General features: G+C 40.4%; 1 protein-coding gene across 2 annotated transcripts in view; it reads left to right on the top strand.

Moving 5' to 3' along the window:
- The window catches only part of SCD5 (stearoyl-CoA desaturase 5), a 172,458-nt gene that overhangs the window by 130,153 nt on the left and 16,628 nt on the right, over positions 1–25,677 (top strand). Inside the window, exon 4 of one of the 2 annotated variants that reach the window (XM_037739156.1) lies at positions 11,427–12,590. The exons of the other annotated variant lie outside the window; for it this stretch is intronic. Coding sequence (XP_037595084.1) covers positions 11,427–11,565 — 139 coding nt within the window. The 3' untranslated portion in view covers positions 11,566–12,590. Of the gene's footprint in view, positions 1–11,426; positions 12,591–25,677 lie in introns of those variants that run through there. 2 annotated transcript variants of the gene reach the window in all.

The raw sequence follows: 25,677 nt of genomic DNA, 5'->3' as shown, positions 1-25,677 counted from the left end.
TTTTGTATTTGAGTGTTTCTTCTCATTGCTTTTCAGTTTTGGAAGTTTCTATTCATATTTCCTCAAGCTCAGAAATTCTTTCCTCAACCATGTCCAGCCTACTTATAAGCCTATTAAAGGCATTTTTCACTTCTGTTACAGTACTTTTTATCTCTATCATTTCTTTTTGGTTCTTTCTTAGAATTTTCATCTCTCTGCTTATATTGCCCATATATTCTTGCATGCTACCTACTGTATCCATTACAGCCCTTAGCACATGAATCATAGTTATTTTAAATTTCTGTGTGACAATTCCAAGATCCTTGCTATATCTAGTTCTGATGCTTGCTGTGTCTCTTCAAGCTGTGTTTTGTTTTGCTTTGGTTTTTGCCTTTTATTATGCCTTGTAATTTTTTTCTTGATCTCTGCACGTGATATACTGAGTAAAAGGAATTGCTGTATATAGGCCTTCAGCAGTGCGGTGGGAGGTGTGTGGGAGGAGGAGTTGCATTCTAGAGCCCTGTGATTAGGTCTCCGTCTTTTAGTGAACTTATGCCTCTGGACTGTGAACTTCATGGGTGTTTCTTAGTTTTTTCTCTCCTCATTTAGGTGGAACAAGATGGCTGGAATGGGCTGGAGTTGGGTATTTTCCTTCCCACAGGATGGTTAGGCTCTGAATAAAACACCAGCATGTTAGGCTCTGGCTAACTAGTTTCTCCTGAAGGTAGATCTTGTTAAGAACAGAATATCTGGTATATTTCAGTGTGATTCTTTTCTCCTCCTCCTGGGGGAAATACAAGGGAATTTTTTTCCTGATATATACTGTGAGAATCTGGTCAAGCTCCTGGAGGTAAAAGTCACAAAAACATGGGGGCCTCCCTATGACTAGATCCCCCCTGGAGATTTTAACCTTCAGACTTGTCCACACCTTGCCTCCAGCAATTCATCATTTAAGTTCAGGTTTTCCCAACGCAGCACTGGTTCCTGTGAAGGTTTCTGCTCTCTATGTTGTGATTCTTTATGTCTGCCTGCCCGTCCAATTTTGGGAGCAGTGGTTTCCCTGTAATCTCACATCTCTTGCTAATCTAAGAGTTGTTGACTTTTTTCAGTTTGTTCAGCATTTTATTTGTTAGGATAGAGTGGTAACTTCTGAGCTCTTCATGTGGAACCAGAAACTGGAAATCAATACTTTCCTTTCTTTTTTTTTTTTAACTTTGTAACCCTATGTCTCTAAACCGTAAGTGTATTTCTCTATTTTGAGCATCATATATATATCCAGGGCAGGGTGGTTAGACAAGACAATATTTGACTCATCTTTGCTTCTTCACCCCACCTTCATCTTCCACTTTAGGGATTATGTATGGAGTAGGATGAATCATCTGGGGATTTGCAACCAACCTGACTCCATCTCCCTTGACTGAATCCACTGCTCTTTGATGATGGTTCTATGTAGGGCTTTGGGGAGTCTCTTTCTGTTCTGAGTCCATTTGCTGTGAAGGCCTCTCTACCTGTTGCTAAGATAATAGAACAATTCCTGCCTAGATGTTAGGGATGTTGAGCACATTCAAAGCCTTGATTGTGAAGCAGGAACGGCCATGAGAAACAGACCTCTTGGACACCGAACTAGGAAGGAAGGGGTGATTTATTTGGCCGGGAGCAAGGCAACATAGTTGTGTAACAACCAAGCTCCTCCAACAAAGAGAAGCTCTGCCTTTATGTAGGCTTACAACTCTAGATATTACATGTGAAAGGGTCTTGCATTTACAGCCTTAGAAATTACACGTGCTCTTCTGTCAGTTTGCTGAGAATGATGGTTTCCAGGTGATGGAGAGGAAGGCAGCAAATCACACTGCCACATGTGTACCTATGCAACAATCTTGCATGTTCTTCACATGTACCCCAAAACGTAAAATGCAATAAAATAAATAAATGGGGAAAAAAAAAAGAAATTACACGTGAAAGGATCTTGGTCCATGGAGTAGGTGTGAGGTGGGGGTTTGATCTTGTTTAAGTAAAAACAATGCCTTCCAGAAAGATTTCCCCATACCATGCCTGCTATCTATAGGAAGGTGATTAAGGAGTCACCAGTCAGCCAGCCTTTGCTTCTATTGAAATGCAATGTAGAAGTCATGGGGGAGGTGATCTTAGATGCTTGTGTCACTTTCCTCAGTTGGTTATTTGTATTTTGTGAAAAACTCTGTAGGAACCATCTCAAAGGAGAGACCCTGGATCATGAGATATTCAAGCAAATAAACATGTGTTTGGAATTTGGGAAGAGACATGGAGATACAGGGGCTTTTAAGTACAACCATGCTCTGCCACTCCCTTACTACTCAGTTACCCTGGGTTTGGTGACTGCCTGTTTTACTCGGGTCCTTTACTGGTCCTGCAGCAGGGAAACCAAAGTTGGCCCTGTGGTAAACATCACTTGGCCATGCTATAAGCAGATCCCAGCTCTTTGGTGTTCTTTCTGCCAACCCACAGTTTAATACCAGATGCCATGAGGCATGTTAATTTGGCTTCTTTCTCTTTTCTCCATGTATCGCTTATTCATTTGAAAACTATGTTTTGAGTACCCACTATATGTCAGGCACTGTTCAAGATGCTGGAGATTGAACAGTGAAAAAGAGAATAAGGTTCTGGAGGGTGCTTGCCCTATCTTTCCAGAGCTCCCCAGTTTGGGTCTGGGAATGTGGAAGGAGGAAACTCCAGCACACACCTGCTCACTGCCAGATTGGGTCCCTCTCTCTACAGACACCTTTGCTTCTCCCCATTCAATCTCTCCTGTTACTCAATCTCTGTCCCATTGATCTGTTTTTGGTTCACTCCCTCTTGTCTATTTGCCTCTTTCTCTCCCTGTAGTCTGTCTTTTCACCTGCCAGACAGCTTTGTTCCTTTTTTTGTGCCCTTCTCTGCATGGAGACATTTTGCCTCGCCTGTCACACTGTGTTCTTAATGCCATGATGTTCTTCTTCTCTCACAGTTTTATAAGAGAACAAAAGCTATTTAGCTGATCACTCAGCAAGACTCTTTTTTGTTGTTGTTTTTGGTGGGGAAGGGAGGAATTTTGTCCTCTTATAGTCTCTCCTCACCTCATCATCCTGCTTTGATTAATTCTTTTCAAACATTCCTGTGAATGTAAATATTTCCTCTCCTTGAATCTTATCTCCCATTTTTGAGTGGCAATATATCTTTGGTTAACAGCTTGTGCCCTGGAGTCTCTGTTACTCTGCCCTCACCTCAAACCATGACATCTTATCCTGGCTCTGCAAAAATTTTGAGAATGTTCCTGAAAATAACAGCTACTGTTACAAAAAAAATTGAGAATGAAATATTTTTTTCTTTGAATAATCTTCCCTGCATCCAGCTGTAGTTGGCAAAAATTAAAATTATGTAGCTTCCAGTTTCAAGAACTTGGTAAAATCAACTAAAGAGGTGTGAACTGTATTTAATTAGATACCTTTTGTTAAAGTAAATGGGAAGGGTAAAATATCCTTTAACTACTTTTATTAAACTTTTGATCTTTCTAAAGAGACATGATGGTTGTAGCCAAACAGCTGAATTATATTCTGGGATACAAGACAGAGATGATTCAATATTGAGGTTACAGCATCAACACCAAAATTTCCCTAATGGAGTGGTTAAAATTTTGGGTAGGGGAGAAATCGGTACGGTACATTATTCAGTATCTTTTTATGACTTTTTAAAATTTTCCAAGTCAAAATGTCATTTTTTTTTTTTTTTTGCCTCTGTAAGAGGTACTTTTCCTATTAGAACTTTGGGAGAATTTGTGTGTGTGTGTGTGTGTGTGTGTGTGTGTGTGTGCGTGTGTGTGTGTGTGTGTGTTTGTGTGTGTGTAAAAATATACCAACTGCATTAGCAGTCATTTTTCTTTCCCCACTTTGACTATCCCATTTCTATGTGCAAGAAATTCCCCTGGCAAGATGAGGAGACAGTTGGCTCGAATTTCCGGAACCTGAGTACTTCACTCACTAGCGTGGTAAACATATTAATCAACAGGTGTCAGTGGATTCTGGGACTGCTGTTTGTAAAGTATTAACTTAATTGTTGATGGCAATAAAGGCATCCTCATGCATCTTTGATTCACTTCAGTAGCCAATAATAGCTATTATTTTTAAAAATTATTTATTTTCCCCTAGATTGCTATAGTTGCTATTTATTAACTGCTTACTATGTACTTACATGATGTCTTTACACACATTGTCTCTTATCCTTCAATAACTCTGTCATGTAGATGTGGTACCTGGATTCTGGACTTGAATTCTAAATTTTTGCTCCCCGCAGCCTTGATTAACCAAGTCAAAAGAAGAACAGTGTATGTTTGCACTAAATTATTCTTTCTTTAGCAAAATACTACTTTACTACCAAAGCTAAGGAGAAAACTTAGCTAGTTTTTATGCAACTTAAATATTTATGCAGAAGTTAAAGCAAGGTTAAATTTTACAAAAGACATTTTGATGCAGGTAGATACCATTCTCACTAATATTTAGATATTATCAATTCCTGGTTCTTTTTCTAGACCATATAGAGAGTAATCTTTTAATCTATCCTGGATATTTTCTTAAAATAAAGAGACTTTCAAGGAAAGCTTATGGCTGTAGCTCCAGGGCATTGCCCAGTAATAGATTTATAAAAGGTTTTTGTTCAATCTTTATTTTCTAAAGAGTTCAATATATTTTTATTGGTTCATGCATCAGAGAAAACAGCTCTTCTTGCCTTTTTAGTGTCTCTTCTTTCCCATACAGTAAGACAAAAAACACTGAGTAAGCTTTTCATAACAGAAAATTCATTTTCTAGTTATTATTTCCTCTAACAATTAGCTTATAAAATTTCTCTAATCCCACAGCTCTTGAAATATATATAATCTAAACAGAAAATAAGAATAAAATTCCAGGCCCAGCACGGTGGTTCACGCCTGTAATCCCAGCACTTTGGGAGGCCAAGGTGGGCGGATCATGAGGTCAAGAGATCAAGACCATCCTGGCCAACGTGGTGAAACCCCATCTCTACTAAAAATACAAAAATTAGCTGGGTGTAGTGGCATGTGCCTGTGGTCCCAGCTACTCGGGAGTTTGAGGCAGGAGAATTGCTTGAACCCAGGAGGTGGAGGTTGCAGTGAGCCAAGATTGCTCCACTGCACTCCAGCCTGGTGACAAAGCAAGATCCCGTCTCAGAAAAAAAAAAAAAAAAAAATCCACTTTTTAGCCTAAAATGTAATATAGGTTCATTGTAGAAAAGTTTTTAAATGCACATGAGCATCAAGATTAAAAGGAAATAATATGTAATCCTTCCACGTAGAAAAAAGATCAGTTAAAATTTTGCTGTATGCTTTTCTAAAGTTTTTTATGTATCATGCTAGTTTTTTAAAAAAAGTATTCATATCCTATACTATTTAAAAGTGATTATAATAAGAAAGATACATTTAATATTTACCTTTATTATTTCATTTCCAGCTTCTTTATTTTTGTGTGCCTGTATCCTAATTTCCATTTGATATCTTCCTTCTGCCTGAAGAACTTCCTTTACATTTCTTGTAATACAGGTTTATGGGCAATAAATTCTCAGCTTTTGTTTGTCTGAAGGTCTTTATTTTTCTTCATTTTTACCAGACATAAAACTCTGGTTGTCAGGTTTTTTCCTTTTGGTATTTTAAAGATGTCAGTACCTTGTCTTATGCCTTACATAGTTTTTTATTTGTATCATTGTGTGATTTGTATTATTGTCCCTCTGCACGTAATGTTTCCTTTTTTCTCACTGACTTCAATATTTTTTCTTTATCTTCAGTTTTCAGTAGTTTGATTGTGATGTATCTAGATTCATTTTCAGAAGGAAAGAGGTATTCTTGGGACTCTGGGCTTCTTTGATCTGTAACTTATTGTCTTTCATTAAGTTTGGAAAATTCTTAGCCATTATCTTTTTCTTTTAACCTGTTTCTCTTTTTCTTTAGAATTCTTTAAAAAAAATTTTTTTTAATTTTATTATTTATTTATTTTTTGAGACTGGGTCTTATCACTCAGGCTTCAGTTCAGTGGCAAGATCATAGCTTAATATGGCCTCAAACTCCTGGTCTCAAATGATCCTCCTGCCTCAGCCTCCTGAGTAGGACTAAAGGGACCACCACCATGCCTGGCTAATAAAAAAAAAAAAAATTCTAGATGGAGTCTTGCTGTGTTGCCCAGGCTGGTCTTGAACTCCTAGCCTCGGTGATCCTCCTGCCTTGGCCTCTCAAAGTGCTGGGATTACAGGCATGAGCCACCATGCCTGGCTTCTTCTGGGACTCTAATTACAAATTTTATTTTATAGCATTTGATATTGTCCCAGAGATATTGGATGTGCTTCACTCCTTTTTATCTTTATGTTTCAGTTTGGGTAATTTCTATTGGCATACCTTCAAGCTTACTAATTCTTTCCTCAGCTATGTCTAGACTGCCAGTGAATACATCAAAGGAGTTCTTCATTTCTGATATTGTTTTTATTTACCAGATTTGCATTAGACACTTTGATAAAATCTCCCATCTGTTCATGCATGTTCACCTTTTCCATAGACCCCTTTAATGTGTTCCTTGTAGTTGTAATATCTAAGCTACTTCTGAGAATGGGTCTGTTAATTTATCTCTTGACAATGATTTTTGTTTTCACTTTTCTGTGACTCAGTTTTAATTAAATGCTGAACATTATGTCTGTAAGAACAGAAAGACCAAGGTAAATATTATTTATGCGTGGGAATGGGCACATCTCTTCTTTCACACCTTCAGTATGTGTGGGTGGAAGGGTTGGGGCTGGGTCAATTAATCCGGAGTTGAGCTGAGTTTAGATTTTACTGTTGCTGTGATTATCCTTAGTGCACCACAGACCTCAGTGGATGGCTGCTCTTACTATGTGCTTAGCGCCTGATGTGCGAGAGGAGTTTTCTAAGTATTCATTCTGTCCCCTCAGCTTTTAGCTGTCCCTGCAACACCTGTGTCACACAGTAGATCTTTCTCTGTGCTACTGCTCCTACACAAAGGGTGGACTTCTATTGCTTGTTTCTCCGTGCATGGCTCCTTATAAGAATATAGGGTTTCTTTGTTGACCTGGTCCAGTATCAGTCTCAGGCAGGCCTCATGTGCCTGAACCTTGGGGTCAAGCCTTTCTCAGCTTTCCCGTCTCTCCTGCAGTAGCTGACCTCTGCTTTTGAGCAGTGCAAGGTCCTGGGCACAGCAGGTTTCCCGCCCCTCCTCTAGTGGCAGAAGACTTTTCCTTCTGCCCCTAGCAGCCATCCACTGAAGTCTGTGGTGCACTAAGGATAATAATAGCAACAGTAAAATCTAAAGTCAGCTCAACTCCGGATTAATTGACCCAACCCAACCCCTCCCACCCACACATATTGAAGGTGTGAAAGAAGAGATGTGCCCATTGCCAAATATAAATAATATTTACCTTGGTCTTTCTGTTCTTACAGACATAATGTTCAATGGCTCTTTGCTTATGTCTGGGAGGTGAGAGTTTCCCACTACCTCCCCCAGAGACAAAACAGATTTGCCTCAATTGCTCTCCCAGAGCAATAGACTTTTGCCCAGTCCTAGAAGCCAGAAGATGTTCCGTAGTCCTCCAGTAGCTTAAACCCCTTTATGCCTAGTGTTCCATTATTGGAACACTAAGCATGTGGGAGAAATATCCTACTGCTCAAGGTCATCACCAAGGTCTGACTGCAAAAGTTCAAAAAACTACATCCTCAGGCATAAAGGGGCTAAGACTTTGCTTTGTAAGAGAGGGTCCTGGGGAACAAGACAAGGCTTTGTGCCTGTTCCCAGTAGCAGCTGATCAGCTCCTACATGAGTATGTGACAGAGGGGGTCCTGCTCTCCTACCCTGTCACCAACCTTCCTTGTGAGCACCCAGTGGGAGGCCCTAGAAGAAAGCTTGAGTGAGTACAAACTCCTTCGTGTCTGAGGCTTGAGGCTATCCCATACTGGCCTTCAAGACTTTGTGAAACTTTCAGCTCACATCTTATCTACTTGTGTGGTAGCCATCTCTTTCTTCCTTGCTTTGACAAAAGTGAAGCCATTCATATTTATGTGTACTGTTGTTTCTGGGTTTTGGGGTTCAGGGGAGCCCTTAGCTCCCCTGAGAGGACATTTCTCCAGGTTCTTGGTCTATCACTCCCCCAGGAATGGGAGAGGAGACCATGGCGCAGTGTGCTCGTAAATACCGGACACAAAAGTTTTTGCAGAAAAGTGATTTATTTAGGTAGAGAAAGAGAAAAAGGAGAAGAAGAGAGAAGGAAACAGCTAGCTCTCACACCGAGAGAGTGAAAGAAAAGCCGCTCTCACACTGACTGAGAAGGGGTCCCAGAGGGGGAAAACCAGAGAAGGAAAGCCCCTCTCACACTGAGTGAGAGAATCCAGAAAGATGGAATCCAGGAGAGGAAAGCAGCTGCCACACTGAGTGGTAGGGAATTGAGAGAGAGATGACATTTAGGAGAGGAAGACAAGCTTCCACGAGACAGTGTGGAAGGGGACTCCAGAGGGAAAATCCAGGAGAGAGAAGGACAGCTTCCACAAGAGAGTTCGTGGAAGGGGATACAAACATGGAGTCCGAAGGGGTGTGGAAGAAGGGGACTTTTAACCTGGGAGGAACCCCCACCTTCTCCAAGACCCCTGGCCAATGAAAGGAGTTCCTTAGAACTTCTGCTGGAGTGATTGACTTTTGACTCTTTCCCGCCCACCCCCAGGAAAATTAAAACAGAGACCGTTAAATCCCTTGATGGAGAGATATGGGAGCAGGGCATGGAGCTGGGAAGTTCTTGCCCTTAAAACTATGCCCCCTTGTGGACCTGAAAAGAGAACACATTCCCTCACTGTCTCCTTGGGTGGGTTTATGACTCTCTTTGGAATTCACATTACTTAGTTGCCTTGTGACCTTAGCTCTTGATGAGTTAAAGAAAAGTTATGGTTGTGTATGTTAGTCAGCTCTTTCTCATTGTTGAGGTGAGAGCAATATTCCCTAGTGACTTTCTACATCTAAGCAGACACAGAACTCTGCATCCTATGTTATAATCCGTATTTCTCATCTAACAAAATACTGCAAAATCTTTCTAGTTTAATGGCTGCTTAATATTTTATTGTGAGGATGTATTAGATGTGTCATAATTATTTTTGGTAAACACTGATGAACTATCATCTTTTTTGTTTGTTTGTTTCGAGACAGTTTCACTCTTGTTACCCAGGCTGGAGTGCAGTGGCGCGATCTCGGCTTACTGAAACCTCTGCCTTCCGCGTTCAAGCGATTATCCTGCCTCATCCTCCCGAGTAGCTGGGATTACAGATGTATATCACCATGCCCAGCTAATTTCATATTTTTAGTAGAGATGGGGTTTCTCCATGTTGGTCAGGCTGGTCTTGAACTCCGAACCTCAGGTGATCCACCCACCTCAGCCTCTCAAAATTTTTTTCTTTTTTGAGATAGAGTTTTGCTCTTGCTGCCCAGGCTGGAGTGCAATGGCTGGTCTTGGCTCACTGCAACTTCTGCCTCCCAGGTTCAAGTGATTCCCCTGCTTCAGCCTCCCAAGTACCTGGGATTACAGGCGTCCATCACTATGCTCTGATAATTTTTTTTTTTTTTTTTTTTTTTTTTTTTATTATTTTTTTTTTTTTTTTTTTTTTTTTTAACAGAATCTTGTTCTGTCATCCAGGCTGGAGTGCAGTGGCATGATGCTGGCTCACTGCAACCTCTGCCTCCTGGCTTCAGGCAATTCTCCTGCCTCAGCCTCCCGAGTAGCTGGAATTCCAGGCACCCGTCACCATGCCCAGCTAATTTTTGTATTTTTAGTAGAGACAGGGTTTCACCATGTTGGCCAGGCTGATCTTGAACTCCTGACCTCAGGTGATCTGCCCACCTTGGCCTCCCAAAGTGCTGGGATTACAGGCATGAGCCACCATGCCCCATCTTTTTTTTTTTTTTTAATCATTAAAATAATGGTATGATGATCAACTTCATATGTAAATTTTTGACCATAGCTGTGATATTTTCGTGTAGCTAAAATCTGAATTGCCAAGTCAAATACTACGTAAAACTCTCGGCATCTGATACCTATTTTCATATGAATTTCGAAATTTTTGATTGCAATTTTATGTATTGGGCTATTTACAACATTACCTTTTAAAACAGGTAGATGGGCATGGTGTCTCATGCCTGTAATCCCAGGACTTTGGGAAGCTGAGGTGGGAGAATTGCTTTACCCCAGAACTTTGAGACCAGTCTGGGGAACATAGCGAGATCCTGTCTCTATCAAAAATAAGAAAATTAGCTGAACATGATGGCATGTGCTTATAGTTCCAGCTACTTGGCAGGGTGAGACAGGAGGATTGCTTCAGCTCAGGAGTTTGAGGCTGCAGTGAGCTAAGATTGACTCACTGCACTGCAGCCTGAGTGACACAGGGAGACCCTGTCTCACAAATAAATATAAATAAATAAGATACACTGTTACTTTCTCTACCCATGGCCAAAGACACTGTCTCTTAATTTCTCTCCTGTTTTGTTGAAGAGAAAAATCTGACACAGTGGAAATGTCCCCACGTCCCTGTCCAGAATCCTCCCACCTCTCAGTGGAAGAAGAAGGTAGAATGATCACAAAATCTGGTGTCTAGATAGGTGAGTTAACAGATAGGGTATGTTGCGGATTTCTCATGTTTACTCCCTCCAGTTCTCTGAGCTAGGACATATGACTCCATAAGTCATGAATGTCACCTTAGTGCTGTTTTACAACATGGAAGACTCTTTTTCTAAAGAATCTAGTTAATGCTGGGCTAGAAAGAGAGTGGCATAGGAGAAAAATTTGTTTAAACAAGAGGCATCTGAAGCCATAAATGCATATATTAAGGCAAGACATGGACTGATTAACTAGAAACAAATCCATTATTTTTGCTGTCCAACTTGTTCGTTCCGTGAGATGATTTGTGAGGTTCATGTCCTTGTGACAGCAATTTTGTGAAAATGTTAAATAAGGCTGAATTCCCTTTTAAAAATTGAGAGTATGATTCATTCATATTTGTGAAATGTATGTACATTTTCTCTCTTACTGCTGCAAACTACTGACAGTGATGTATTATGGAGACCCCCTTGTCAGTTGACAGTTGAAGTGGAAATATTGTTGTAAGTAATGAATTTGTTGATAGCTGTTCCATTACCCAGAATGAATATTTAGATTAGTCATGTGCAGGCTGTCATGTCAGAGCCACCAGGAGCTTTTGCTTTGATATAATTTACTCTAATTCCTCAGTGCCCATCTCACCGTGTTATATCCTATTGAATGTGTCAAGGGATGATTAGATTGAGAGATGCAAGGTTTTGTTATTGATACAATTTCTACAGGAGCACTAGAGAAATTAAACCCTTGCTGAACAAACCTGGGTAGAACTCTCAGCCATTTTCTTTATTCTTTATCAGTACACAGCACATCCAGAGACAAGGAAGGGCCCTCCACCGAGAGGCTGCATGTGAGATGCCTTGTAAATGGCACCAAGGGCATATATTGAAAGTCACCTTTCCCGGATTACACCTTTTAGCTTTGTTACATACTCATTGAAACCACTCTGAAAAGTGCTGCTTGATGCCGCATGCCCTTTCTGTGTCCCTGGAGGTATTCTGAAGGTCAGAAGAGAGAGGCACAACAGTGAGTGAGGCTTGGTGATAACATATAGAATAACAGACAGGGACACCATACCCAGGCCTTTTTTAACTGTGTGAAGCATAGACAGAACTGCAGTCTGTGCTAACATTAGGTTCTTTATTCATTCAGTCAGTTGACACAAGAGGGAGGTAAAATATGGTCCTAAAATCAAAAGATTTCAGTTTTTTCATTCTCTCTCTGAGATTCTGTTTCCACATCTAGAGCAGGGTAATGATGATACCTACCTTATAAAATTATTGGGTGCATATATTAGTTAATATATGTAAAAATACAGAGGAGATGTGCAATAAATATTGTGTTATCAACTACACATACAGCACTCTATAGGAGATATTCTTTATAAAGACTTTAGGTTCTAAAAGGCTGTGCAGGTATTTTTTTTTAATGAATCAAAAGTGACTAAGTGGAGTTTAATCTACCGTTTCCAGATGCATTTCTATAAATAAAAACATAAGTATAGTCTATTTAGAGAGGAAAGTTCCGTGGATGTCTTTTAGGTCTGCTTGATCCAGAGCTGAGTTCAAGTCCTAAACATCCTTGTTAATTTTCTGTCTCATTGATCTGTCTGATATTGACAGTGGGGTGTTAAAGTCTCCCATTATTATTGTGTAAGGGTCTAAGTCTCTTTGTAGATCTCAAAGAACTTGCTTTATGAATCTGGGTGCTCCTGTATTGGGTGCATATATGTTTAGCTTTTCTTGTTGCATTGATCCCTTAACCATTATGTAATGCCCTTCTTTGTCTTTTTTGATCTTTGTTGATTTAAAGTCTGTTTTATCAGAGACTGGGATTGCAACCCCTGCTTTTATTTGCTTTCCATTTGCTTAGTAAATATTCCTCCATCCCTTTATTTTGAGCCTACAAGTGTCTTTGCACGTGAGATGGGTCTTCTGAATACAGCACACTGATGGGTTTTGACTATCCAATTTGCCAGCCTGTGTCATTTAACTGGGGCATTTAGTCCATTTACATCTCAGGTTAATATTATTATGTGTGAAAGTCAACAGAATATACATTCTTCTTAGCACCAAATCACACTTATTCTAAAATTGACCACATAATTGGAAGTAAAACACTTCTCAGCAAATGTAAAAGAACAGAAATTGTAACAGTCTCTCAGACCACAGTGCAATCAAATTAGAACTCAGGATTAAGAAACTCACTCAAAACTGTACAACTACATGGAAACTGAACAACTTGCTCCTGAATGACTACTGGGTATAATAATGAAATTAAGGCAAAAATAAATAAGTTATTTGAAACCAATGAAAACAAAGACACAATATATCAGAATCTCTGAGACACAGGTAAAGCAGTGTTTAGAGGGAAATTTATAGCACTAAATGCCCACAGGAGAAAGTGGGAAAGATCTAAAATTGACATCCTAACATCACAATTAAAAGAAATAGAGAAGTAAGAGCAAACAAATTCAAAATCTAGCAGAAGACAAGAAATAACTAAGATCAGAGCAGAACTGCTGGAGATAGAGACATGAAAAGACCTTCAAAAAAATCAGTGAATCCAGGAGCTGGCTTTTTAAAAAGATTAACAAAATAGATAGACTGCTAGCCAGACCAATAAAGAAGAAAAGAGAGAAGAATCAAATAGACACAATAAAAAAAGATAAAGGGGATATCATCACTGCTCTCACAGAAATACAAACTACCCTCAGAGAATACTATAAACACCTCTATGCAAATAAACTAGAAAATCTAGAAGAAATGAATAAATTCCTGGACATATACCCCACCCCAAGACTGAACCAGGAAGAAGTTGAATCCCTGACTAGACCAGTAACAAGTTCTGAAATTGAGGCAGTAATTAATAGCCTACCAACCAAAAAAAAAGCCCAGGATCAGGCAGATTCACAGCCGAATTCTACCAGAGGTACAAAGAGGAGCTGGTATGATTCCTTCTGAAACTATTCCAAACAATAGAAAAAGAGGGACTTCTCCCTAACTCATTTTATGAGGCCAGCATCATCTAGATACCAAAACCTGGCAGACACAACAAAGAAGGAAATTTCAGTCCAGTATCCCTGATGAACATCAAAGCGAAAATCCCCAATAAAATACTGGCAAACAAAATCCAGCAGCACATTAAAAGGCTTACCCACTAGAATCGAGTCAGCTTCATCCCTGGGATGCAAGGCTGGTTCAGCATATGCAAATCAATAAACGTAATCAATCACATAAACAGTACCAATGACAAAAACCACATGATTATCTCAATAACAATGCAGAAAAGGCCTTCGATAAAATTCAACACCCCTTCATGCTAAAAACTCTCAATAGACTAGGTATCGATGGAACATGTCTCAAAATAATAAGAGCTATTATTTATTCATTTATTTGAGACAGAATCTTGCTCTTTTGCCAGGCTGGAGTACAGTGGTGTGATCCCAGCTCACTTCAATCTCTGCCTCCCAGGTTCAAGCAATTCCCCTGCCCCCACCTCCTGAGTAGCTGGGACTACAGGCGTGCAGTACCACGCCCAGCTAATTTTTTTTTTTTTTTTGTATTTTAGTAGAGACCAGGTTTCACCCTGTTGGTCAGGATGGTCTCCATCTCCTGATCTAGCGATCCACCCATCTCAGCTTCTCAAAGTGCTGGGATTACAGGCATGAGCCACAGCACCAGGCCAAATAAGAGCTATTTATGACATACCCACACAAAATATCATACCGAATGGGCAAAAGCTGAAGTATTCCCTTTGAAAACTAGCACAAGGCAAGGATGCCCTCTCTTACCACCCCTATTCAACATAGTATTGGAAGTTCTGGCCAGGGCAATCAGGCAAGAGAAAGAAATGAAGGTATTCAAATAGAGAGGAAGTCAAATTGTCTCTGTTTGCAGATGACATGATTGTATATTTAGAAAAACCTATTGCCTCAGCCCAAAATCTCCTTAAGCTGGTAAGCAACTTCAGCAAAGTCTCAGGATACAAAATCAATATGCAAAAATCACAAGCAATTCCTATACACCAATAATAGACTGACGGGCAAATCATGAGTGAACTCCCATTCACAATTGCTACAAAGAGAATAAGAATAAAATAACTAGGAATACAATTTACAAGGGATGCAAAGGACCTCTTCAAGGAGAACTACAAACCACTGCTCAAAGAAATAAGAGAGGACACAAACAAATGGAAAAATGTTCCATGCCCATGTATAGGAAGACTGAATATCATGAAAATGGCCATATTGTCCACAGTACTTTATAGATTCAATGCTATCCCCATCAAGCTACCATTGACTTTCTTCACAGAATTAGAAAAAAACTACTTTAAATTTTATATGAAACAAACAAAAAAAAGAGCTTGCATTGCCAAGACAATCCTAGCAAAAAGAACAAAGTTGGCGGCATCACACTGCCTGACTTCAAACTATACTAAAAGCCTACAGTAATCAAAACAGCAAGATATGGGTACCAAAACAGGTATATAGACCAGTGGAACAGAACAGAAGCCTCAGAAATAATACCACACATCTACAACCATCTGATCATTGACAAACTTGACAAAAACAAGCAATAGGGAAATGATTCCCTATTTAATAAATGGTGTTGGGAAAACTGGCTAGTCATATGCAGAAAACTGAAACTGGACCCCTTCCTTACACCTTATACAAAAGTTAACTCAAGATGGATTAAAGACTTAAATGTAAGACCTAAAACCATAAAAACCCTAGAAGAAAACATAGGCATACTATTCAGGACATAGGCATGGGCAAAGACTTCATGACTAAAACACCAAAAGCAATGGCAACAAAAGCCAAAATTTAAAAATGCGATCTAATTAAACTAAAGAACTTTTGCACAGCAAAAGAAATTATCATCAGAATGAACAGGCAACCTACAGAATGGGAGGAAATTTTTGCAATCTATCTATCTGACAAAGGGCTAATGTCCAGAATCTACAAAGAACTTAAACAAATTGACAAGAAAAAAACAACCCCATCAAAAAGTGGGCAAAGGACATAAACAGACACTTCTCAAAAGGAGATATTTATGTAGCTAACAAACATGTGAAAAAGAGCTCATCAACACTGGTCATTAGAGAAATACAAATCAAAATCGCAATGAGATACCATCTCACGCCAGTTAGAATGACGATCAAAAAAAAGTCAGGAGACAACAGATGCTGGAGAGGATGTGGAGAAATAGGAAAGCTTTTACACGATTGGTGGGAGTGTAAATTAGTTCAACCATTGTGGAAGACAGTGTGGCGATTCCTCAAGGATCTAGAACCAGAAATACCATTTGACCCAGCAATCCTGTTACTGGATATATACCCGAAGGATTATAAATCATTCTACTATAAAGATACATGCATACATATGTTTACTGCAGCACTGTTCACAATAGTAAAGACCTGGAACCAACCCAAATGCCCATCAATGATAGACTGGATAAAGAAAATGTGGCACATACATACCATGGAATACTATGCAACCATAAAAAAGGATGAGTTCATGTCCTTTGCAGGGACATGGATGAAGCTGGAAACCATCATTCTCAGCAGACTAACACAGGAACAGAAAACCATGTTCTCACTCGTAAGTGGGAGTTGAACAATAAGAACACATGGACACAGGGAGGGGAACATCACACACCAGGCCTATCAGGGGCGGAGGGCTAGGTGGGGATAGCATTAGGAGAAATACCTAATGCAGTTGACAGGTTGATGGGTACAGCAAACCACCATGGCATGTGTATACCTGTGTAACAAACCTGCACATTCTGTGCATGTGTCCCAGAACTTAAAGTGTAATTAAAAACAAAACAAAAAACATAAGTAGTCCCATCAAAGCTTAAAACCAGGAGTACTTGTCTCTTCCCTCCATTCTATTAAATGTTTTCCACCAGTGTGGACTTTGGATGTCTGCAGTACCTTCATTTGCCACTTCCCGACCAGCTGATGTTCTACTGATTTGGGTGGTCTCCAAACTCAGCAACCTGGAACTCATGGAGCCACCCTTGGCTTACAGTGGACATGTCAGCAACAGCCATTTCACTGTGCTTAGGCTTAAGTTCCCTCATAAACTCCTGGCCTTCACCAGCATTAACAAAGTTTAGGCCCAGAAGGTAATGATGATATCTACCTTACAAAATTATTGGGTGACTAAGTTAGTTTTAATACATGTGAAAGTTAATTGTCGCTAACCTTTAGCTGCAGCCTCAGAAAGTTTCCTTTTTCATTTTGCCAATCCCTGTTCCTTCCTCACTGATCACTATTCACTCCTCAGCCTTAAGAGTTCTTCCTGCTGTGCCATGAGCCCCCTGCAAAGCTTGGCGTTCTCTCATGACTTTCAGTTTGAAAAACCATTTTTACTTTTGTTTTTATCCTAATTATGTGTTTCTTTTTAGCAGCATCTTAAAGACACTCACTACTTTTTTACTTTTCTAACTGATGATGTTACTGCTGTTCATAAAACATCTCAGAACTGAGCACAAACCCAGCAAACACACCCCTGACTAATGAACAAAGTGTGGCCAAATGCTTGCTTGTGGCCACTAATACCATCTGCTGATGATAGGTAAAAAGGTTGAAGGCTTTCTCCACCTTGCTTTGTTCATACCTGTGAACTTCCTTAAATGGAAAATTTATAAGCAGAGGCATTTCTATAATGAGGGGTATGAAAGACACAAAGGGGAAAAAAAGAGATAGTCCTTGCCTTTATATATCTTCTAATTTAATTGGAAAGAAAAGGCATACACTTATGAAATAGCCAGGGACCCCCAAATTTGTATATGAAAGTGACACTGTAGTAGATGATGATATTAAGAACCAAAGGGGATTCACAATTTCGGAGGGAATGATAGAATGAGGTTCTTGAAGGAGTCTGCGTGAAGTGATGGTTCTTTGTCACTGGCAGAGTGAGGGCCGCCTCCTGATAGCGCTCATTCTTCAAGAACAGAGTTTATTCTCAGTTAAGACTTCTTTTATATATCTCAGTAAACGTTAAAAATTCTCTATGTGTGGTTCTTACATGCTTCTTTTTTGGTTTATTTCTAGACATTCTATAATTTTTTTGTTATTATCAACAGGAATCGCTGAGCTTTTATCACAGAGTGAGAGGGACTGTGAGTAGACGCTCAGACATCCAGCCTTCCCTCCCTAGGTATCCTAGGCTGACAGTGGGAAGTATCACGTTGACCAGACAAGTTGCAGAGTGCCACTCAGAGCCACCTACCTTTCAGGTAGGTGGCCAGAGGCAGGGGTTCCTGATGGAGAGCCAGTGTCTAGATATTTGATGTAATCCCACTTTGGAAATTAGAAGTTCACATTCTCCCGTTTGTGCTCTTCTTAAAGAAATGCTTTCATGGGTTCAAAAAATTAAAAAAAAGAAAAGGTAAAACATAGGCTAGCTCTCTTCTTGGGGAAAGACATCTCACTGCAAAGAGTAGTCTAAGAGTCAAATTCTTAGTCTAAAATATGAAAATTACAAAGATTAAAAGGGATGAATTCCCAATGAAAGAGACACCAAAGAAATCATTGTCAACCTACCAGCTGAAGAAAATTCTTGCTAGAAATTGACTGTGGACAGGGTCCCTGTCCAAGTCACTTACTTCTCTTCACACTGCCTGTTTTCCTATGAAACAATAACATATCTGACACACAGAATGAAAGAATACTAGTGCTGAGACAATGTGATTTGTCAAAACACGCTCATTCACTTTGGGAGGCTGAGGTGGGTGGATCACTTGAGGTCAGGAGTTCAAGACCAGCCCAGCCAACATGGCAAAACCCCGTCTCTACTAAAAATGCAATAATTAGCCGGGTGTGGAGGCAGGTGCCTGTAATCCCAGCTGGGAGGCTGCTTGGGAGGCGGAGGCAGGAGAATTGCTTGAACCCAGGAGACAGAGGTTTCAGTGAGCCAAGATTGTACTTGAGATTTATGAGACTCTGTCTCATAAAAACAAACAAACAAAACATTCTTATTGACTCAACTGGAGTGTGCTGGCTCTTCTGTCATTTGACTTTCTTTATAAACCTACTCTTACCAGTCTTCCATTTCAAAGAAAAGAAAAACAATTACTCAGATGTCCTAACTATAAAGAGATTTGGAGAAACTACATATGCATATATGGTTCTTAGTTGGGCAGAATTTGAAAGCTTATCTATCTATCTATCTATCATCTATCTCTCTGTCTGTCTGTCGTCTATCAGTGACTTTCAAATTTTGCCCAACTAGTTCTGCCCCACTAAGAACATGGATTTTTGTGATAATGAAAGCTTTCTCTTACAATCAGAGGGCCAATATTTACTGTAAAGTACTGAGAGTTACATGTCATATATGACTGTAAAACATTTTAGGACAAAATGTGATGTTAAGAGTCTCAGAATCCCAGGTGGTGGTGAGGGGATTTCTGGATCCTGAGGGACCTTTTGGATCCTGAAGGTCAAGTGTTTCCAGAGAAAAAGAGGAATTGAAATTCGGAAACACATTCTAATGTGGGAGCTCAGGCAGGTGGAGATTCATAGCTGTGGTGGCTCTATATGATAATGCATTTATTTTTCTTTGTGCCCTTTGCATCTTTGCACCCTTTGTGTCTTTGCTAATTATTAGCTACACCAACTACCAGGGTATGGGGGACCAAGATTTAAACCATTCAAACTTCGTATTGAAAGTTTGGGTACAAGTTGTATTAGAGGAAGGGATGATTAACTTGAGGGGTCTCAGGTTTAAGTCTCTCTCTCTCTCTCTCTTTTTTTTTTTTTTTTTTGAGACAGGGTTTCACTTTGTCGCCTAGGCTTGAGTGCAGTGGCATGAACAGGGCTTACTGCAGCCTCGAACTCCCAGGCTCAAGCAGTCCTCCTGTTTCGGCCCCCAAGTATCCAGGACTATAGGCGTGTACCACCACACCCAGCTAATTTTTGTATTTTTAATAGAGACAGGGTTTTGCCATGCTGCCCAGGCTGGTCTCAAGGGATCCACCCACCTCACCTGCCCAAAGTGTTGGGACTACAGGTGTGAGCCACCGTACCTGACTGAGGTCTTTCTCTTCTAATCGTCTCCAGCATCTAATGTGTCCCCATCTCCTCCGTTACTGTGGACTATTATGAGCTGGCATTGCCTTGCATATAAATAGGCAAAACATTTACTTTGAAGTGATGCCCCTCAGGTACTCTTTCAGAATCTTTTTACTCTGGAAAATTTAAAATTCTAATAAGCCCAGTATAAGTCTGCATCAACTCTTGGAATAACAATAACAGCTTCAAGTTGTTATTTTTTACTATTTCTATAACATTCTTTGTCATATTGATTTTAGTGTATTGAGGACCTACTGTGCACCAGACACTTTTATGTGCATATAAAAGTTCTCTTCCTTATCTCTATGCACGGTACAATCTGAGGCTCTGAGAAGTTGAGTCAGTAATATTTTGTAAATGGTAGAATTGGAATCTAAACCCAACTCTGTGTTGGTCCAAAGCACATGCTCTTCCTACCGAGTTACACTGTCATAATATTCAGAGGGAATAATGTCTTTCTTCTTCCTCCACTTCACCCAATTGCCTGCTTACTTTGCTTGTATGTTTTATATTTTATTTCATTTCTGAGTTATTCAGAATAAGAAATTGTGTTTGCTTAATTATGAATCAAAGCTGTCTCCTGCATAAAACCTTTTAATAACTTCCTCTTGGGAAAAATTGCAACTCTTATCTCAGTGCTATGGCCATGGTTGCCCTATCTCTTGGTACTTCTGTTTTGTACCTCACTTCCTACTAATGCCATTCCTCTCACACTTCAGCCTATTTCATGATGCTGTGCCTTTGCTCATGTTTCTTTGGCTCAGATCCTCACTCCTCGAAGTGTAGTTCCAGGACCAGCAGCATCAGTGTCACCCGGGAGCTTGTTAGAAACGCGGGATCTCATGCCCCACTCCAGACCCCAGGTGGTTTGAATGCACAATAATGTCTGTCTACAATAATGGTTTTGAGAAGCACTGACTTGGAATGTTCTTATTATGTTTTTCGCCTAGCCAATTGTTTTCTACATTTTAATTATTTTATTTTTTTGTTTTGTTTTCACTCTTGTCTCCCAGGCTAAAGTGCAATGGCACGATCTCAACTCACTGCAACCTCTGCCTCCTAGGTTCAAGTGATTCTCCTGCCTCAGCCTCCTGAGTATTTGGGACTATAGGCTTGTGTCACCACACCTGGCTAATTTTGTATTTTTTGTAGAGATGAGGTTTTACCATGTTGGCCAGGCTGGTCTCAAACTCCTGACCTCAGGTGATCTGCCCGCTTTGACCTCCCCAAGTGTTGGAATTATAGGCATGAGCCACTGCACCTGGCCAATTTTTAAATGTTTTATTTCAGTCTGTTTTTGGGGAACAGGTGATGTTTGGTGACATGAATAAGTTCTTTAGTGGAGATTTCTGAGACTTTGGTGCACCGATCACCTGAGCAGTGTATACTGTAGTTAATGTGGAGTCTTTTACCCCTCGCCACCCCCAACACTTTCCCCCAAATACCCAAAGTCTAGTAGTGTATCATTCTTATGCCTTTGCGTCCTTATAGCTTGGCTTCCTCATGTGAACAAGAACATACGATGTTTAGTTTTCCATTCCTGGGTCACTTCACTTAGAGTGATAGTCTCCAGTTCCACCCAGGTTGCTGTGGTTGCCATCATTTCGTTCTTTTTTATACCTAGCCAACTCTTATTCATTCTTCAAAACTCACCTCTAGGAAGCTAAGGTCAGTAGTTCTCAAAATGTAGTCCAAAGACTGTTGGTCAGGGGATCCCCAAGACCCTTTCAGAGGGTCTGTAAGGTCCTCTTGTCCAACTACACATCTGTGTGAGACAGACTTTTTTTATTGACTTCAACCAAAACAACATATGGCAACAGACCGCCTGCAGCAGCAGATACGAGAATCCAGCTGCCTCTCATAAAGCCAGACATCTAGGAGATCAGCAAAGATATCACACTGTGCCATTCTTCACACTCCATCTTTTCGTTGCATTGAAAAATACAGTTTTTTCCTAAAAATATGTAATTTATTTAGCATGTAATAGGTTTATTATTTTAATGAATTGATATATTTAATATTAATTTTATATTATTAACAAGTAGACATATATTTTATATGTAATCTTTTCTTTCTCTGGATTTGAGCTTTGTTTATAAAATAATAGCACACAAGCTTTTGCTTCAAGTCCTGCCCTCTGGAGAACCCGGGCTAAGATATTGATCACTATCAAGGAAGATCAAGTTTGTTTCATAAACTCTGATTAAGAAGGCAAAACAAAAAAAAAATGAGTAATTATTTCCATATGCAATTAATGTATTTATTTTCTACTCCTCTTACTATCATCCCCAACATAAACAATTTAAAAGTCTGGGTAATCGAACATGTAAATCTTCAACTAGGAAGAAAACTCAGTTACCTAAAATGATTATCTTCCCGAGTTCTTACAGCGCAGTTGGACTGAAGGGACATCAAATAATGCAATAGTCATAGTTGAGAGGAGATCTATCAGGGTGGGCTGTCTGGAGTAAATCAATCTTGAGCTGATTTCTGAAGACTAGAGAGCTTTAGGAGGACAACGCAGCCTGAATACAGGAAGGGAACCCTTGTAACTTTTAGAGCCCATTGTTGTACACAAGGATCACGTCTTTCACATGAGAAACGAAGAAGCTGTGTTATATCAGCCTGTTCATTTTTGCTTTCAACAAGAAAAGTGGCCAGCAGACCTAATGCATTCAGCTACATCAGCTGATATTGATCATGCAGGTGGCTGAAATAACTCCATTGGCTCTTTTCCCATATGGAGGCTGACTGGCTGCTGGTGCATAGCTTATTATTGATAGAGTTGTTGGAGTTTTGGAGTTAAACTTGCTCCCTTGAATGGGGTGGAAGATTGTACTCTGTTGTCCTTTCTGCATAAGATCTACATATATGTAGGCTAAAATAATCAGGGGAGCACACATGGGCACATACATAAACACACAGGCACATATGCACATGTGTATATGCACTACTATCTAGTGTCACTGTCATTCCTTTAAAAATTTTGCTACCAAGAAAAGTAGAGATGGCTGGGTGTGGTGGCTTATGCCTGTAATCTTAGCACTTTGGGAGGCCAAGATGGGTGGATCACTTGAGACCAGGGGTTCGAGACCAGCCTGGCCAACATGGGTGAAACCCTGTCTCTGCTAAAAATACAAAAAAAAAAAAAAAATAGCTGGGCATGGTGGTGCATGCCGGTAATCCCAGCTAATGGGGAGACTGAGGCAGGAGAATCGCTTGAACCTGGGAAGAGGAGGTTGCAGTGAGCCAAGATTGTGCCACTGCACTCCAGCAGAGCAAGACTCCGTCTCAAAAGGGGGGGAAAATGCCAAAGCCAGAGAAAAGTATATTTTATTTGCTGCATTTCAAGTTCTGAAGAAGATGCTTTTGTGAAGCAGTGGTCTGCCCTCTGCATCCTCCACAGGGGAGGAGATGCAGCCAGAAGGTACAGGCCATTCATATGGATGATCCAAGTAAAAGGGTTTCTTCTGCAGAATGCTTATCATGGAGTGGCACAGGGGAAGAGATGTCAAGACTAATTGACGGTCGAAGCTAGCTCTGGAGTAGTTTGATTACAACTTTCTGAGAATACTTCAAACACTGCAATCCTAAGTGCTTTCACTTAAAGACACTGCACACAGGAGAGACAAAACCCATTTTCAACTTAAACAATTCAAAAAGTTTGGAAGTTTTACTGCAAAAGTCCACAGGGCAACCCTCAAAATGGCCTTCCATTTTCAGATCTGCATCCAAGCACATCACATATTTCACCTCCCTGTGGGCAATGCCAGAGGAGACAAAGGAGGGGAGAGAGAATGTTCCATGCATTTGCACACTGTCAGGGCATATCATTTGTCCTCTAAATAAGTGTTTACTAAGCATCCGCATGATTTTGCCTGGTCCCCTACAAGATGCAAAAATTGTAGGGAAAATGAATTTCTGGCCAGCCTTTAAGTGAAATAAAAAACCAAACATGTTTAATCAAGATGCCAGTTGACAGCTCATCGCTCATCATTACGGTACATTTGTGGGGCTGTAATTTCTTTCTCACCCGTTGTGGTGTTTGCTTCTTTTCACATTTCCTGAGGCTGGCCCCCTTGGAAGTCGGCAGGTCATTTCCCCTCCCTTCATGCTCTAATAGATTTCACTCTTGAAGTCTCACACACCACCAGCTCTGGACTGCTGTGTTTAGGGTGAGCAAAGCAGTAGGAAAATGCTTGCAGACAGAGAACAGTGATTTCTTTCTCATCCGAAGAAAAATGAGACTTTTAAGATGCTTATCACACCCACATTTGGGGAAATAAAAAGAAATCCCAAATCCTTTCTTCACTCTAAAACACATTTTCTTGTTTGTTTGTTTCAAGGCTATTATTAGTGTTTCAGTTCTCTTTATTGATCCAGTTTATTAGAGTTGAAGAAATTGAAAGGTTAGCACCCATATCTGGATTTGTGTTCTGTAACCAAGGCATACTTGGATAGGGGCACTGTTGTGTGCAATGGCATTTGATTGTGTGAAAATGGACTCCTTATCCAGAACTAAATGCTGAGGAACATCTTCCCAATTGTGGTATTGGTGCAGTGAGAATTTGGGAGGGGTGGGCAGTAGAAAGGCTTTCAGCATCTGTTGTGGACCTGTCCTTATCAGCTGTCACCTTCAAGCTGTAGAAAGCTGCTTTTGAAATGCCTGTAAAGTGAGCTGGACTGCTTTTGCCTTTGTGTTTTTGACAAATATTTGGGTCTGTGGTCTCAAATCTGTGGAGGAGAGCCACTCTATTTCTTGGGTCATTCTTGGGTTAATCTCACCCCTTCCCTCTAGTTCTTCTTTCTTTGCCCTCTCTCTCTTTTTTTTTTTTTTTTGCTCTGCTGCCAGGTGCCAGGCTGGAGTGCAGTGGCGCAATCTCGGCTCACTGCAATCTTTACCTCCTGGGTTCAAGCAATTCTCCTGCCTCAGCCTCCCGAGTAGCTGGGACTGCAGGCACACGCCACCATGCCCAGCTAATTTTTGTAATTTTTAGTAGAGATGGGGTTTCGGCATGTTGGCCAGGATGGTCTTGATCTCTTGACCCCATGATCCACCCACCTCGGCCTCCCAAAGTGCTGGGATTACAGGTGTGAGCCACCATGCCTGGCCTCTCTCTCTTTCTTCTTTTTTAAAATAGGGTCTCACTCTGTTACCTAGGCTGAAATGGAGTGGCGTGATCTTGGCTCACTGCAACCTCCACCTTCTAGGTTCAAGCAATCCTACTGCCTCAGCTTCCCTAGTAGCTGGGACTACAGGTGTACATGACCACACCTGGCTAATTTTTGTATTTTTAGTAGAGACGGGGTTTCACCATGTTGGCCAGGCTGGTCTTGAACTCCTGACCTCAAGTGATCCTCCCCCTTCAGCCTCCCAAAGTGCCGGGATTACAGGTGTGAGCTACCATGCCAGTCCACTCTTTTGCTCTCTTGATGAGTTTAGGTGCCTTCTCCTGTCCCAGGGTCTGAGTGTTCATAGAAAGACAAAGAAGAAGTCACTCACATTCCAAACCAAGACCAAACCTGTCAGAGTGGCGTTAATCTTAAATATTGTCAAAATTTTACCATAATTGGAAGCTCAGGGAATGACCTAAAAGCTCATGCTCAGAAATTGTTCATTTAAACTGGGGGTAGGAAGCCTCACAGTGAAATCTGTTGCTGTCTGGGGGTTGGGTCCTGATGAGCAAGAATGTCTTAAATAAGTTCTTGGTTTTACATACACAGTCCTACATAGGGCACCAATCCAAGAGATAAGCATCCTATGAAGACTCCAAAAGCAGTCTTCACAGTTATTGCATGGTTATAGTTTTCAGGAAACCTTGGGATTATGTCTCTCACACTCCTTGACTTACTGAAATCACTGTAGTGATTTCATTTTCCTGGAAAACCAAGACTCATCATTTATTAACCAAAATATAATTCAGTTAGTTATTCCACAGTTAGTCTGGCTAATTTTTTTTTTTTTTTTTT

The sequence above is a fragment of the Cebus imitator genome, unplaced genomic scaffold, assembly GCF_001604975.1.
Source record: "Cebus imitator isolate Cc_AM_T3 unplaced genomic scaffold, Cebus_imitator-1.0 Scaffold64, whole genome shotgun sequence".
In the NCBI taxonomy this organism is placed as follows: Eukaryota; Metazoa; Chordata; class Mammalia; order Primates; family Cebidae; genus Cebus; species Cebus imitator.
The sequence above is the reverse complement of the archived record's forward strand: the minus strand, read 5'-3'. Positions and strand labels throughout refer to the sequence as shown.